The 16,208-nt window shown below is 35.4% G+C and overlaps 3 protein-coding genes and 1 long non-coding RNA gene across 7 annotated transcripts; 2 read left to right on the top strand and 2 right to left on the bottom strand.

Annotated features, from left to right (window-relative positions):
• Positions 1–480: 480 nt before the first annotated feature.
• On the bottom strand, positions 481–1,307 carry LOC147274713 (uncharacterized). Its single transcript, XR_015124185.1, has 3 exons — positions 1,066–1,307; positions 891–962; positions 481–758 (listed from the first exon to the last, which is right to left on the bottom strand). It is a non-coding gene; the product is annotated as an uncharacterized LOC147274713 (long non-coding RNA).
• A 3,014-nt stretch (positions 1,308–4,321) lies between these two features.
• LOC147274712 (uncharacterized) lies at positions 4,322–6,224 on the bottom strand. Of its 4 annotated transcripts, none has more exons than XR_015124181.1 (3): positions 6,075–6,224; positions 4,671–4,721; positions 4,322–4,537 (listed from the first exon to the last, which is right to left on the bottom strand). XR_015124181.1 is itself a non-coding variant. In XM_086256218.1 (3 exons), the coding sequence occupies exons 1-3, from the start codon at positions 6,039–6,041 to the stop codon at positions 4,497–4,499; spliced, it is 1,212 nt and encodes a 403-aa protein (XP_086112344.1). In that variant the 5' UTR covers positions 6,042–6,064; the 3' UTR covers positions 4,322–4,496. The 4 variants fall into 4 exon arrangements, 1 of the variants encoding a protein (XP_086112344.1); XR_015124183.1 differs by having other exon boundaries at positions 4,671–4,711; positions 6,075–6,203; XR_015124182.1 differs by lacking the exon at positions 6,075–6,224 and adding an exon at positions 4,912–6,064.
• Positions 6,225–8,978: 2,754 nt separating this feature from the next.
• LOC147274711 (C2 calcium/lipid-binding and GRAM domain containing protein) lies at positions 8,979–14,091 on the top strand. Its single transcript, XM_086256217.1, has 9 exons — positions 8,979–9,637; positions 10,443–11,645; positions 11,769–11,951; positions 12,026–12,309; positions 12,514–12,630; positions 12,795–13,057; positions 13,178–13,352; positions 13,464–13,736; positions 13,827–14,091. The coding sequence occupies exons 1-9, from the start codon at positions 9,292–9,294 to the stop codon at positions 14,037–14,039; spliced, it is 3,057 nt and encodes a 1,018-aa protein (XP_086112343.1). The 5' UTR covers positions 8,979–9,291; the 3' UTR covers positions 14,040–14,091.
• A 682-nt stretch (positions 14,092–14,773) lies between these two features.
• On the top strand, positions 14,774–15,867 carry LOC147274710 (protein NBR1 homolog). Its single transcript, XM_086256220.1, has 2 exons — positions 14,774–14,912; positions 15,161–15,867. Exons 1-2 carry the CDS (start codon positions 14,865–14,867, stop codon positions 15,533–15,535), a joined length of 423 nt encoding a protein of 140 aa, XP_086112346.1. The 5' UTR covers positions 14,774–14,864; the 3' UTR covers positions 15,536–15,867.
• The last annotated feature ends 341 nt before the right edge of the window (positions 15,868–16,208 follow it).

Below are 16,208 nucleotides of genomic sequence, written 5' to 3'. Positions count from 1 at the left end.
TCATGCAAATGAAAACTGAATGACACAAAATCAAGAAACCTAGTAGAACATTTGGATGCAAGCAAAAAGACAAATCCCAATTGATGTCATATATCTTTCATGTAACCTAATGAAGCCTAAACTGAACATCAGAGAATATGAAAATAATTAGCACTTATTTTCACTGTTGCCTACATTGAAATTAACATGAAAATTGGGGGGAAGATATGTCCATATATATGGTTAACAAATAACAATGTAGCCCTTACTAACCATATGCACAATCATCTGTATGCATAAGAAGGAAGCCTGCATTCTTCTCATCTTTAATGCACAAAATAAGACCCTTCTTCATAGGAGTATAAATGGATGATAACTATCACTTTTATATAAATATGAGTGTATACACATTATACACAATTATGCAAACCGAAAAAATAGGAAGCAACTTTAATTAATAGAACAAGATTGTTAATCCAAAAGTGCAATGCATCTCATTCTGAACTCAATGGTTTCCATACTCTATAATAATATAATTTAATCAAAACCTCGATAAATCCATTCAAATTTCTAAGCAAAATGCATAATACTTCTCACTGTCAGCAGTCAGCACAAACAAACAAATTAGAGTTCAGAAACTTATGAGAACACAAAAAACTAAGCCTAAACCTCCATTACTACATCAAGCTCTGAACTTGCGACAAAGATGCTTCTTAAGCTTCCTATACTTATGCTTGTTCAGCTTCTTCTTCCTCTTCTTCTTAACGTCAGCCGAAAAACTGAAATACAAAAGAAAAGATCACTTCCAGGAATGCGTCGGACTCTTGGTTACTTACTAGGAAAAAAAAACATAAAGTAGTTAACAGCGCATGAACGCTTTGTATGAAATCATTGTTATGAGAAACACTTGCCTTCATCAACCGCATCTTCAGAGTTCACCATAGTCATTGTCCTTGCCAGGTTGAGTTGATACACGTCTTCCCCTAAAAGTACAACTTTACCATTAAGATTGAAAGGAACAAGCAAAGAGCAAGATTTAATATTTGCATTAAAAGTGTTCCAAGAGACTAGAAAAGATTTTCTTACATTGCAATTGCAGAAATTTTTGGAGAGCTATCAAATTCGACACTGTACTTTTTCGTAGAAAGCAAATTTGCACTTAGTCCTGAAATGCCTTCCCCTGGGGTTGACAATTTGAAAATCAGTTCGCAAACCCCTATTTGTTGCTTTATCCATTCAAGACAGCCACCAAGCAATATGCAGATATGTCCTCTATAGGGGTAATTAAGATTGGGTCACAAAATTCATCCCCCACATTTTTAAGCTCAAAGAGCGCGCACCTGCTTGTGCTTGGGTATCCCATTCTGATCGACGTCCTCGACGTCCTTGTAAGCAACAAGGGCTAGGGAGTCATGAGTAGAGATTCCAAATAGATATTCTTCGAATGGTATAAATCCAGCAAAACCAAGAATGCTAGGTGCAGCCTCCCATGTTTCTTCAATAGTGTCAAACATGTAGGCTTTTAGCCGAACACAACTGAAAACAACAAGCTTGTTGCCCCAAAAATAATGATAAATACCAAAATCAGGAAAAAAACCCACAGAAGTATAAAGGAAGGGCGGATTCGGTAAAACCTTCCACGCTTTGGTGACAGGATTATACACTTCAAAAAGCGCAGGCCTATGTTCTTCCACGTGGCCGCGATAAGATGTGGATAGAACATACACTTTGTCCTCAAGGGTGACAACAATGGGATCAGTTTTGGGCCCATACATACTTGGAAACTCAGTTGGGGATATGATGATAGATTGTCCATACATCAAGGGCCTCAAGACAATACAGACTCTTATCAGTCTGTAAATAAATTAAACAAGAACAATCCTCTTCCATTCTCTGTGGATCAAAGGTAAAAGTACTCAAAAGGAAAAAAAAAAAAATTAATTTTGCAAGAGCAAGTACTCAAAGGAAAGTAAAAGGAGAAATTGCGATTGCTAAGAATTTGAAATCAACGCATATTGGGCTACTAAGCCAATTCCAAGAATAAAGTCATATTTTCATGCTTGGTCCAAAAATTTCAACAGCCACGAAAAACGGGAAATTTTCCTGTAATCTTAAGCAAGCTTACCTGTAGATCGGCAACAAAGCAAGCTATGAAAGATTGAGAGAGGTAGTGGCAGCAGAAGAAAGGTGTCGCGTTAGGCCTTTCCCTATGCTACCTGAAAATGTTACCCAAAACTCATTTTGGGTCATAAATGGCTCACACCCAAGCACTATGGGCCAGAAAATGTGACTTAAAAGAAAGAGTAATCCAAAGTGTAACCCAAATCTGGGTCTCAGTGTGAGCCAAAATGACTGTAACTCAATTGCAAAAGAGGCCCACCCACGTAAGGAGAGAGAGTTTGCAATAGTTGAAAAGAAGGTGGGCCCCGCCTGCTATTCTTGTCAGCCACTCCCTTGGTGTGACTCGTGTGGCTTTGCTGGCTGGTCACCAACGATTCAGATTAAATGACCATTGGTGATCAATGACTGCCATTGTTTGTCCTTTTTTTTTTTTTTAAAGATGGGCCGGTTTGAAATTAAAGGACCTAAATTAATGGACCGTTGATGATTGCCCAAGCTTTTTTTTTAACAAATAATTAATAAATCATTTCAAATTGAAATAGTAACCGAAAAATTGTCAAAAAATTTCCCAAACTCTCCAACATCTATATTCTCAAATGGGTCTATATATATATATATCATACAACACTCATAGTTTTTCATCACAACTACAACCTTTGTTTACCAAATTTGCACAAATTTTGTTTTTCTTTGTCATGATTCCTAGAGGAAATGTTTGGGGGGTAGCTGAAGATGAAGCTCTAGTGATGGCATACCTAGAGAGGTTTCCCGACGGTTGTCTTGGTGCCCAAAATAGAGCTGCCGTGCTTTGGGAACAAATTTATCAAATTTTCAAGAGTAACATGGGGGGTGAAACCATTCATAAGGTTGGCGGTGTTAAAGCACGATTCAAAGATATTGCACGTAATTGCAACAAATTTTATGCTTGTCTATTGGACGCTGAGCGAATGCACGCAAGCGGTGCAAATGATGCCAATGTGGTAAGTTTTTATGCATTTATATATTTGTATGATTATTTTTTGTTTTTATCAAATTATCAAGCATGTTTAAATTGTTTTTGTTTTTTCTTTAAATCATCGTGTTGTTTTTATTGTTATAGTTGTTGAAGTCCTGATATTGTAAGACTTATGTTGTCTAATTTATGAAATTTTCTTATTTTAAATATATTCAATATTGACTTTATTTTAAAAATCTCATTAAATAAGACCAATAGAATAATTTTTATTATAATTTAAATTTTAAATTATAAATTAAACATCACTTAATTAATATTAGTCATATTTTAAATATGTATAAAATACTATGACTTAAAATGGATCACAACACTATTACAGTGAGAATTGGATCATAACACTATTTGTAATCCAAAATAGGTTTTGAGTCACAAAAACTGGGTCTTACCATAGTAAAAGGCCTTAGGGGTTTTTTTGGTTTAAGGATACTCTATTACTCTATGTATGTATCTGTCTTATTTTGTCTTTGTCCTTATCTTTGTAATTATTAGCCCACGTGACTCCTTTTCTGATCAATGAAAGGGAGGTATTACCATATTACACTATTACATGCCCAAAAAAAGAAGAAGACGAGTATGATTAAACGTTCAAAATCTCAGGGCCAGTCCTAAACCAACAATAAATAAGTGTAGCACATACGCAAAAAAGGAAATAAGAGTACCAAAATTGAAATTGTAAAAAATAATTATTGGAACCATGGGTGTGGCAAACCCATCGACTATCAATAATTATTATAAAAAAAAAAAATAAATTGATTATTATTGAAAAATTTGAAATATATATTAAAAATTCAAAAAAATTACTAAAATTTAGTTATATATATACTTATAAAATACTATTATGTTAGTAGTATTATAAATAGTAAACTACTAATATTATAAACAATTATAAAAAAATATGAATGTATAAGGTTATCATATAAATTTTGTCAAAAATATGAGTTAAGATATATAGTCATTCACTAATAAAGTAAATGTTATCATTTTTAAGAAAATAAGAACCCCATTATTATGTAAGTAATACATATACATATGTATATATATATACATCGTACATAATATTCATATTTAGCAGTACATATACATACTAAATTAATATGATAGGTACTAATATATAGTATTAAACTACTTGTACTAGTATATATTCTTTAACATACTAATATTAATATTATTGCTATAAATGCTAGTACTATACTAAACTACCAATACTACTCGTGCAAATATATATTCATCATATTTAATTAAATTGCAATGTATATTAATATATAATTAGTATTAGGGTGCCGCTATTCGGATCCAATTTTTTTATTAGTAGCTCTAGACGTGCAACAAAGACGATTCTTGAGCTTCCCCTCTTCTTCTTCATAATACTTATGCTTGTTCATCATCTTCTTCTTCCTCTTCTTCTTAACATCAGCCCAAAAACTGAAAAACAAAAGAAAAGAAGATCACTTTGAAGAATGTGTCGAACTCTTGGTTACTTGGAAAAAATAAATAAATAAAGTAGTTAACAGAGTATGAACGCTTTGTATGAATCATTGTTATAAGAAACACTTGCCTTCATCAACCACATCTTCAGAATTCACCATAATCGTTGTCCTGTCTTCCCCTAAAAGTACAACTTTGTCATTAATATTGAAATGAAGAAGCAAAGAACAAGTTTTTCTTTAAGAATGAGTTGAATTGAATTACATTGGCAACTCACATAATTATATTGTTTTTATTTCTCCACACATCTCATTTGTATAAAAAAGAAGGAAAGCAAATATTTGCATTTAAGGGTTCAAGAGACTGCTTACATGACGACTGCAGATTGAATTCTCACACGATTCTCATTTAAGAAACTATATGATCGCTTAGTAACATGTTCTACAGATAGGTATGGATCAAAATTGAATTTGGATAAGAGGCGTACTCGAATAATTACTACTCGTACCCACCCACCAGACCTATTAAATCCAGAGTAGAGTATGCACATAAGTCCAAGGTCATCCAAAGGCAAAATGAAGCTTGGATAATGTATTGTTTGCAGGGGCTCATCGAAGATGTTCGCCAAAAAGCATAGGATCGAATCAAAGGTGGGTAGGCCAGTGTTGTCCACCTTATATCCCTGAAGTATTTCCCTCCCAATCGGCATGCCAATTAGATGTTCGTTATCAAACTTTGCAAATCCGGAGACTGAAGGTTTGTCCAAGCCCACTGAGGTATTTACACACGTCCATTCCTCTCTATGAGTGTCAAACAAATAGAAGGATTGACACTGCCATAAGTGAACGAACAGAAAATGGCCCCAACTGCAGAATTCATATATGTACCTATTTGCTGAACGATCATCTGATGGGAAAGGTGGGTTTGGGAGAGTTTTCCATATCCCGTTTTCGAGGACCTCAAAAAGAAATGGTTGTTCTTCATTCACAATCCCATAATGCTTGGTGGACAACACATATGTTTTCCCCTCAAGATTGACCACAATGGGATCAATCTTCGGACCCAAAAAATTCAGGGTTTCAGATGGGTAGCAGTGGATTGATTCTTTCTTGGGTTCACATACAAAAACACAAGTGTTACCCCAATCTGTATCCTCCATCCTTTTCAGGCCATTGGCATCTACATAGCACCACCTACCCCCCAACAGATGTAACTTCGAATTTAGTACAACAAGCCTCGAACCAAAGAGTGATTTACCTCCTTTTGTTAAGGGACAATTATCTAGAAATTGAAACTCAGACTTACTACTTTCCAGTATTTTTCTTTTTCTACTTTCCAGTCTTTTACCAATATATAGACGGCATATTTTATCATCAATCTGCATATATAAAAAAGTATCCTTGGGTGGTTGAGAGGGTTCATTATCCATATCCCCAAGGCCGGAGCTTGAACCCACCCTCCCCCCAAACATAGTAACACCACTAACATTACACTTTTTCATCCTAAAATTTCAGGCAAATTGAAGCAAGCTTACCCGTAGATCGGCAACAAAGAGAACTGAGAGGAGACCAAAATAGAGAGGCGATTGAAAGAGGTAGTGGAGGCTGATTGAAGAGTTAGGGTTGTGGAGTCTCTTTTTTTTTTTTATTTGTCTGAGGAGATATTTCTATCCAATGCGGTTCTATTGCGGAGGAAAGGTGCGGGCCGTTAAATTCGGGCCTCTGGGCGGGCCTGGCCTATTTGACCTTACTGATAAATGTGTTGGGCGCCTTGTCATTTAGAAGGTGTAAAGTCACTTTCGGTCCTGCATTTGGGATAAGTCGCATTTTAGTCCCGTCATTTCAATTTGCATATTTGTAGAACCGTGTTTCTATTAATATTACAAACAGATTCAATCTTTCAAATTGAGACGAAAAATGCCGACGTGCCACCACCTGATTGGCTATCAAGTAGATGATTTTGACGGATTGGACCTAATTGTGACATTAATAGAAACACGGTCCTTAAAAAATTTAAATTGAAATGACGGGACCAAAGTGCGACTCATTTATAGTATAGAAACCAAAAACGTCTTTCGGCCTTTAGGGAATTGTTATTTGCTTAAAAATCTCATTAAAATAAAATTAATGGTATAATTTTTACATAAGAGAATCTTTTTGGACAATAACAAAGGATCGAGTTGAAACAATTAGTTGAAGATATCCAAGTGCTTCCCCCATCCCTATCATCTGTGGGTAGCCCTTTGCTGGTCATTATTCTGAAAAAGGATCGAGGTCTTGATACAAGGCATGGCGCAAAGTGTCAATATGAAGAAGGCAGGCTTAAATTTTATCTCCACTCATTTGTATATATAGTGTTACAAAACTATATATACAGTCAACAAACCACATTTAAGACAGGGTGATTTCCCTTTTGCCAAAGTATTTATGCAATACAAGGCATTTGATAATTGACTGTATTTTCCTGCAGGCAGGACAATAATGGCCTTGTGCAGAACAAGAACACTAAGTCCTGATCAGAAATCACAATTTGATGAAGAGCTTGATGATCAAGAAGAAATTAATGCCCATAATGCTTGAAGACACTGAATCCATACTCAATCTTGTGGATGCAAAGATGTCCAAACTTTATACTGCAGAACTACCTATTAACATAAGTTGTCAACATGATATGTTATAATAAAAATGCGTTAAAATTAAGCTTCTTCCACAATTTTATTAAATTTCTTGTAGTGTTATCGATAATTCAATTCTCTCCAATGTAACAAAAAAAAAAAAAGTGAATAAGTTTGAATTAAATTTAAAATGCAGGTTTCTTTAACATTTTAAATTTTGCAGTTTTGGATAATATCTATAAAAGAAATAGTATTAAAAATTAATTATAAATTTATAATTATGTTTTGAATTAAATTTATAATTAATTGTTGATCTTGGAATGATTATATTGTTTCCAAAATTCCAAATGAATCATAAAAAATTTCATTTGAAAATTTCCAATTAAAAATAAAGTAAACAATTTGAATGCTAAAGATAAGAGTAATAAGACTACTAATTAACTTTTTTACTCGAAACACTTGAAGAATCATAGTTCTTGACGCAAAATATCTACTTTTTCATATTATATTTACCTGTGTTTTAAGTTTTAACATGTACAGCCAAGTCAAACAAAATCTACGTTGACAGGGCCTTAAACAAATAAAACCTTAATAAAAGGCATTTGATTCCTCATCAAAGCCATAGGGCCCATAACCACAAGAAAAGTGGTCTTTGGCTCTGTGCCTCTGTCCCTATCTCCTCACCTTTTAGATTCTGTTTGGTACTGCTTATTTAGGGCTAAAATCAATTATTTTGACAATTTTAATTTCAAAGTCCGTTTGGTAATTGAGACAATATTAGATTTTTTCAAAGCTATGGGCCAGCCACAACAATTTTAATAAGAAGTTAGACGGCTGCTTTTAGAATTTACTTTAATGAATTTTTTCAAATATCCAGAATATTCCTGTTGTTTTTCACATTTGACATAAGTCACATAATATATATCCTTTATGTTCGTTCTTTTCAATTCAGCGTTTCTTCTTTTCCCATATACTTCTCTTCTATCTTTTCTCCTTCTATTCTTCTTCTTTATTTTTGTTTAAGTTCTTCCATAATTTATAGATTATGTAAAGCTATAAAGAATTAATAAATAATAAAGAAAACCTTTTCACAATGGAACTGAAGTGGAGAAGAAGAAGAAGAATAGAGAAAGAAATTTGCAGAAGGAAGAATACAAGAGAAAAACGGTTCAAAAAGCGGTTCAAAAAGAAAGAAAGAAGAAAGATATTTGCAGAGGATAGAGATTTGCAATAGACAATGAGGAAGAGAGAATTTTAGATCAAGGTTTGTTTTGTTTTTACTGGAGGATTCTTCTTCCACTGTATGACATTTAAATAACATTCAAATATTTTTAAAAAGATAAAGAAGATTGAACTAGTGCTACTGGTAGTGGTGGTCCTGGTGGATGCAATTGTTGAATTAGTTTTAAAATTTGTGTTAAGAACATGAAATCTATACTATGGTTGATATTTTTTTAAGCTTAATGAAACTTAGTAAAAATATTTAAAAAAAATGTATAAATACAAGTAAAAATGTGTCTTTTGTCAAACAAATGTGTAAAAAAATATTTTTACAACAGCTTCATGTCTATTTTAGTTATTTTACACACCCACATCACTCTAATATTAAAATTTATCAAACACTCTAAAAATATTTTTTACACTTACCATACATTTAAGAATATAATTTATATTTTCACAGCTCAATAATACACACAACTAAGCTAGGATATAAAAACTTCAAAAACAGATAGGGGGAATGAAAGCCTCACTGAAGAAAACAAGCATAAAATTATAAAACAATGCGCCACAAATTTCACCTACAAAAAGAACAATAAAAGCTGATAAGAGCAAACCGATTGGAAGAATTGATTAATGAGCCCCATGCCATTTTTGACCTTCCCTTCTCCAAACGCAAACCAAAACCGACTCAGTGACTCCCACTAGCCCATATTTTCTTCTCACTTTCTTCGTGTCCTTCTTCTCTTGCTTCCACGTTTTCTAATGGCTTCCATGTCACACTTTCTTCTTGTTAAGCATCAACAACAACACCCCATTTCTCCAACTCTTAAACGCACTCAAACCCACTTCTATTTAGGACCCTTCTCTGTCTTTTTGCTCAGAAACTGTGGAGAGGATTAGTTCTGTAGCTTTAGCTATGAGGCTTTATGTGTATGTGATGGAAGCTCAGGATTTGCTTATGAAGGAGTCCTATGTGAAGCTTCAGGTTGGGAAGCACAAGTCCAAGACTAGGATTTTGAGGAATACCACCAACCCAGTTTGGAATGAAGAGTTTGTTTTCAGGGTCCATGATATGAATGAGGAGCTTGCTGTGTCTGTCTTTTACCATGATGATGATTCCGGGTTGTTCAATGGCTCTGACTTAATGGGTCGGGTTCGAATTCCGGTCGGGTCTGTTGCTTCTGAGAAAAATTGCACCTTGCCGCCCGCATGGTACTCTCTTGAAAAACCCAAGAGTGGCAAGTTCATCAATAGAGATTGTGGTCAGTGCTTCTATGTCTTGTTTTGTTTAGTTGTCTTTCAACAATGGTTTTCAAGATTGTGTTTTTGTTGGCTTTGGTCGTAGATTAATATTTTAGTTGATGATTCATACAATTAATTAGAAATCTAGAACTTGGATTTACATTGATGTTTCTGCATTCTGTATTTTATTAATCTTCCAATTAAAAGATTAGAAGGGTCATTTTCTTATGCAATAAGATGCACATCCATTAACATGGAATTACTATGAACATGATGAGAGATGCTGGTTTGCTTGCCAATAACTGTTTCACATGTTTTAGTGGATAATGGTTTGGAAAAAGTATAAGCACAAATTGCACAATGAGTTATGGTGAATTTATTTATGCAGGTGCATTTGAAGATCCCATGAAAATTGGGCCAGTTTGACCCTTTTAGTGGGGTTGTTGTCTTCTCATAGCTTTTAGACATTAGTTTTCTTATGTACATTAGTTTGTCTCAAGGGTGATGATCATGTAAGCTTTGGAATTCTCTTTGTTGTTCTCAATTCAATCAGGTGATAAAAGTATGTGTTATTTATTTTTTAAAAAGTTATGGTGTCATTTTCCCGTACTATCTCAGTAGCGGTGCGGCAAGTATAGTTTTCTGCCTCTTAAATGTTGAGTGGTAGTCTGCAGTTTATCACCTTTGGTTCTTGAGTTGACTGGCATTGTGAAATGAAGTTGTTGGCTCAGCCATTTATGTGGTGCATTATTGTCAATTTAGCATATTTAGCATCAACAGAGATCTCTATGTTGATTACCTAGAATCTTTGCACTGCGTGTGCAGGGAAAATTTTTCTCACTCTTTCTCTGCATGAGAAAGGCCATGATGCTGCCACTAATCACGTCCTTTCTTCCAATTCAAATATAAGCATTGAGGAGCCTAAAGAGTTGGACAGTCCATTTGTGTCATATCATGGTGTATTTTGCTCCAAATCTCCATGTGGAAAGATACCAGAAGGGAAACAATTAATGAAGGCTATTGTTAGACGTTTGGACAAGCTTTTCAATAAGAATGATGAAGCTTCAAGAGCAGATGATTCTTCAGAGTTGTCTAGTATGGTATCTGACTATCATGAGGAGGAACATCATTCTAGTTGTAGCTTTGAAGAGTCTCTTGAGATGATGCAGTCAAGAGTAAGTGAACAAAAAATGCCAGTGAATCTGCAAGGGGGCATTCTTATTGATCAGGCATATGTTGTCTCCCAAAATGATCTTAATGCATCTCTTTTTACCCCAAACTCACAATTTAGGAGAGATCTAGCAGAACTTCAGGGGACAACAGATGTACAGGAGGGGCCTTGGACATGGAAATCAGGAGAGGTGACATGTTTGACACGAGTTGTTACCTACATAAAGGCCGCATCAAAGTTAGTTAAGGCTGTTAAAGCCACAGAGGAGCAAACGTATATCATGGCAAATGGAAGGGAATTTGCTGTATTGGTAAGTGTGAATACACCTGAAGTTCCGTATGGAAATTCATTCAGGCTTGAGTTGCTTTACAAGATAATGCCTGGACCAGAGCTACCTTCAGGGGAAGAATCCTCCCATCTTGTGGTATCCTGGGGAATTAACTTTATCCAGAACACACTCATGAGAGGTATGATTGAAGGAGGAGTTCGACAGGGACTAAAGGAGAGTTTCGATCAGTTTTCCAGCTTGCTGGCTCAGAATTTTAAAATGATGGATTCGACAGACTTGTCGGACAAGGATCATGTCCTCGCAAGTATGCAGGCAGGACACCAATCAGATTGGGAATTGGCAACTGAATACTTCTGGAATCTCACTCTAGTTACTACTACTTTTATGGTTCTGTATATCTTGGTGCATATTCTACTTTGTGATCCCAGTAAACTCCAAGGCTTGGAATTTGATGGACTTGATTTGCCAGACAGTGTTGGAGAGCTTATCACATGCGGAATTCTAGTCCTTCAATTGGAGCGCATTTATTACATGGTTCTACACTTTGTACATGCTAGGTTGCAAAGAGGTAAGAACATCATTTTACATCTGAACTTTACTAAACTATTTGAGTCTAAAACACCCTCACACTTGATGCCACATCTTCAACATTGTCCCAGAATTTACTCATGTTGTCCATGTATTTTAACAGGAAGTGATCGTGGAGTCAAATCCCAAGGTGATGGTTGGGTTCTTACTGTTGCTTTGATTGAAGGGAACAGCTTAGCGTCCTTGGATTCATCAGGGTTTTCTGATCCCTATGTGGTTTTCAGCTGCAATGGTAAAACAAGAACAAGCTCTGTTAAGCTTCAAACTATTGATCCCCAATGGAATGGTGAGGACTTCTCTTCTTTTGTAAATTTCTTTACACCTCTATCGTTACTTATGGCTCTCGGGAAAATGATGCAGAGATACTTGAGTTTGATGCTATGGAAGAACCTCCATCAGTTCTAGATGTGGAAGTTTTTGATTTTGATGGCCCTTTTGATCAAGCTATGCCACTTGGGCATGCTGAGATCAATTTCCTAAAACACTCAGCCACTGAACTCGCGGACATGTGGGTCTCCCTTGAGGGAAAGCTTGCTCAGTCTTCTCAGTCAAAGTTGCACATAAGAATCTTTTTGGACAATAACAAAGGAGTCGAAACAATTAGGGAGTACATGAGCAAAATGGAAAAGGAAGTTGGAAAGAAGGTGAGGACTTTGTCTCACAATTTCTTCTTTCTTTTATATGCTTGAGTTAACTTATGGTAGTCCAGAACTCTCATGCACTGGAGTTTCCCACTTATAGGTTACATTTTGGTTGTTTTGTGGTGCCTTATGCATTCTCTTCAACCTACAATTGAGCCTAGTTTCTACTGTAGATGCTGATCAAACTCTTTTCTTGGTTTTTGACAGTTGAATCTACGATCACCTCATAGGAATTCGACATTTCAGAAATTGTTTGGGCTGCCACCAGAAGAATTTCTTATCAGTGATTTTACATGCTACCTGAAGAGGAAAATGCCTTTACAGGTACCGCCTTTGCTTTGGTTCTATGATGCTATTCCACTGCTTGTAAAAAATAAAAAGAATTTACAATCACAATTCATAGTTCTTGACTCTCAACAAATACACAAGGTGGAAAGAAATGAGTATTTTTGGACATAGAGATATATTATGATGGCTTTTTGGTGCAGGGACGACTCTTTCTATCTGCGAGAATAGTTGGGTTTTATTCAAACTTGTTTGGACACAAGACAAAATTTTTCTTTCTTTGGGAGGATATTGAAGATATCCAAGTGCTTCCCCCATCCCTATCATCTGTGGGTAGCCCTTTGCTGGTCATTATTCTGAAAAAGGATCGAGGTCTTGATGCAGGGCATGGCGCAAAGTGTCAAGATGAAGAAGGCAGGCTTAAATTTTATCTCCAATCATTTGTGTCATTCAGTTCAGCCAGCAGGTACAGTGTTAGAAAACTATATATACAGTCAACAAAACATTTAAGACATGGTGATTTCCCTTTTGCCAAAGTATTTATGCAATAGAAGGCATTTGATAATTGACTGTATTTTCCTGGCAGGACAATAATGGCCTTGTGGAGAACAAGAACACCAAGTCCTGATCAGAAAGCACAATTTGATGAAGAGCTGGATGATCAAGAAGAAATGCCCATAATGCTTGAAGACACTGAATCCTTACTCGTTCTTGAGGATGCAAAGATGTCCAAACTTTATACTGCAGAACTACCTATTAACGTAAGTTGTCAACATGATATGTTATAATGAAAATGCGTTGAAATTAAGCTTCTTCCACAGTCCTATTAAATTTCTTGTAGTGTTATTGAGATCATGTGGACAATGGTGCAGACAAAATCGCTGATGGAAATGTTCGAGGGAAGAAAGTTTGAGCAAAAAATAATGGAGAAATCAGGATGCCTTAACTATACAACTACCCCATGGGAACCTACAAAGCCGGATGTTTTTGAGCGACGTATGTCGTACAGGTTCAATCGCCATGTCTCGATCTTTGGAGGAGAGGTCACATGCAGACAAGAAAAGTCTCCCAGTGCAAACGAAGAAGGATGGATCGTGGACGAAGTTATGGCCCTGCATGGTGTTCCATTTGCGGATCACTTTCGTGTATGTGACATGGAAATGAGAATTGCCAGCCCTGCTCCATTTGTTTTATTCCTTGAGTACTAAAATAGATTTTCTTTTTTCTTCATGCAGGTTCATTTTAGGTACCAGATTGAGAAATCTGCCCTGGCTCACAATGCATGTAAATGCAATGTTTTTATCAGGGTCACCTGGCTTAAAACCACAAAGTTTCAGGAAAGGATCACACACAACATTACTGGGAAATTTGCTCATCGACTGAAGGAAATGTTTGAATTCGTAGAGAGGGAGATTCTCTTTGCAGATCGGCCGGACATTTCACTTTGACACATACTTCAGCTCCAAACATTCAGATAAATTGGATCATAGCAGATTAGCAATGAATTTTTGAAAACAGGACTCGTTAAAAGAAATTTTGCTTTTCTTTTTCTTACATGGTTCAATTTCAGAAAAGAAAAAAAATATACAATACAACATGTTAACTTTTGGACACTATAATTCTTCTTTTAACTCGTAAAAGAAATTTGAAGTCTTTAACTTTCGGAACGTGCAACACTGCAACTGTGCAAGACATTTAATAAAAAGCTTGAATTTTCTTTCGCAGGACTTTAAGAAAGAAAATTAAAGTCTTTTTAACTGTTGGTACATAGGAGACATATAAAAAAGACTCAAAACAGCAGACATTGACGTCCAAAACATTTTTGTCATAATATGTTGCCCACTTTTTTTTCTTTAATAATCAATATAATTTTCACACTTTGCATCAACGAATATTATTATTTTCTCTGGGACCAACAATACTTTCTCACCGCCCAACTATGAAGAAGTATATCTTTTTGCCGTCACGTTTGGTTGGTAATAATGAAATGAGAAAAATAAAAACCACGAAGACTTTGATTCTTTCTGATATACATTGTCATTTTTTCTTTCTCCCAAAACCAGTATTTTCTTGCCGCCAAGTATGGTGGTAAAAAATTTACAAGGGAAAAATCAAAAGCTCAAAGACTAGACTTTAGTCTTTATAAGCTCTGATTGATGTTTGATGGTTTTGAAGGCTTCTTTATAATCTTAGATTAGGGTTTTGTTTCCCTTTTACTTTAGTTTGGATTTGTTGCCGACTGGGACGCTTATTATTCTGATTGATGTGGAGCTATGGCGTCTACTGTGGTTATGAATGTGCGATATTTTGGAACTTCAAAGGTAAGAATTTGATTTCTTTCTTTATTGGGTTTGTTATACTCTGTTTGGCTGCTGAGAAAAGCTTGAATGGGTATAAAGATTGAAGATTTGGTCTTGGGTTTTCTAAGACCGTAATTGTTTGGTTGCTGAGAAAAGTTTGAATGGGTGTAAAGATTGAAGCTTTGGTCTTGGGTTTTCTAAGACTATAAGCTTACGTACCATATATATTTATTTGGTTAATTCTGAATATGTTTCTAATTGTTGTAAAGGTTAAAGCTGCGGATAGAATGAAGCATTTCAAAGCACATGTAGATGAGAATGGGCAACTGGATCTTGACATGGGTAGATTGCAAAAGGAAATTTGTAGTCTTTGCAATCTTCCCCTTGGTGCTGACATTACTATGGTATATATAGATGAAGATGGTGATGTTGTAACTCTTGTTGATGACGATGATCTGCACGAAGCATGGAGGCAACGGCTGAGATGCTTCAGGATTGATGTGCTGATGAACGTTGACCATGGTAAACCTAGTAGAAGTCGTGCTTCTTTAAGGTCTCCCCAAGCCCAATTTCCATTGCCAAGTGGAAGTTATGAGCCAGAGCCTCTTTTGAAGGATGATGATGATAACAAGGAGACCAAGTAGGCTACAAGGTCTGATGTCCCTGCAAGTCATACTCAGGATTACCCAGTTAGTCTTAACCCATGTGTGGTAACGTTTTATGATATGCCACACAGGTGTTTGTTCTGGTGTTGTGATCACGAATCAGCCTAATTAATGATTCGAATTCATAATCATCATACATAATTTTCTTTTTTCTTTTTTTAAATTTTGGTAAGGGAAGAGGCAAAGCACAAATAGGCTAAATAGCACATCTTTTGATATTGCTAAAGCAATTTGGCATTTTGTCAAACACTCATTACCTAGTTTTGTGTAGTTTGTAAGTGAATAAGTGATTGTCTGCATTCTAAATTTTCTGTAGGGACATCAATGAAATGGGTCAATGAGTTTCTCTCATTATCATAAAATAATAAGAATTTACATTTCATTTACTTTTAATCCATTATGTAACAAAAATGCTATTAATTAAGTCACAAAATAAGTGGTGGGGTAGGGGGACTCAGAAAAGGTAACATAATTGAGTTAATTTTAACCGGTTAGATTTGGATTCTCTATTACATAACAAAAATAATACAATTAATCTCAATTGTTTTTTTATTTTTCCTTGGCCAAAAAAAATCTCAATTGTTTTTAATTTTTTGGACTCACGTGAGGCCCATATTATGTGAGCTCCAAGACATGTTCTGTTTGCGTAATA

Source organism: Dryas octopetala, chromosome 9 (genome assembly GCF_963921425.1).
Source record: "Dryas octopetala chromosome 9, drDryOcto1.1, whole genome shotgun sequence".
Lineage (NCBI taxonomy): Eukaryota > Viridiplantae > Streptophyta > Magnoliopsida > Rosales > Rosaceae > Dryas > Dryas octopetala.
This window is presented reverse-complemented; position numbering and strand designations above follow the sequence as displayed.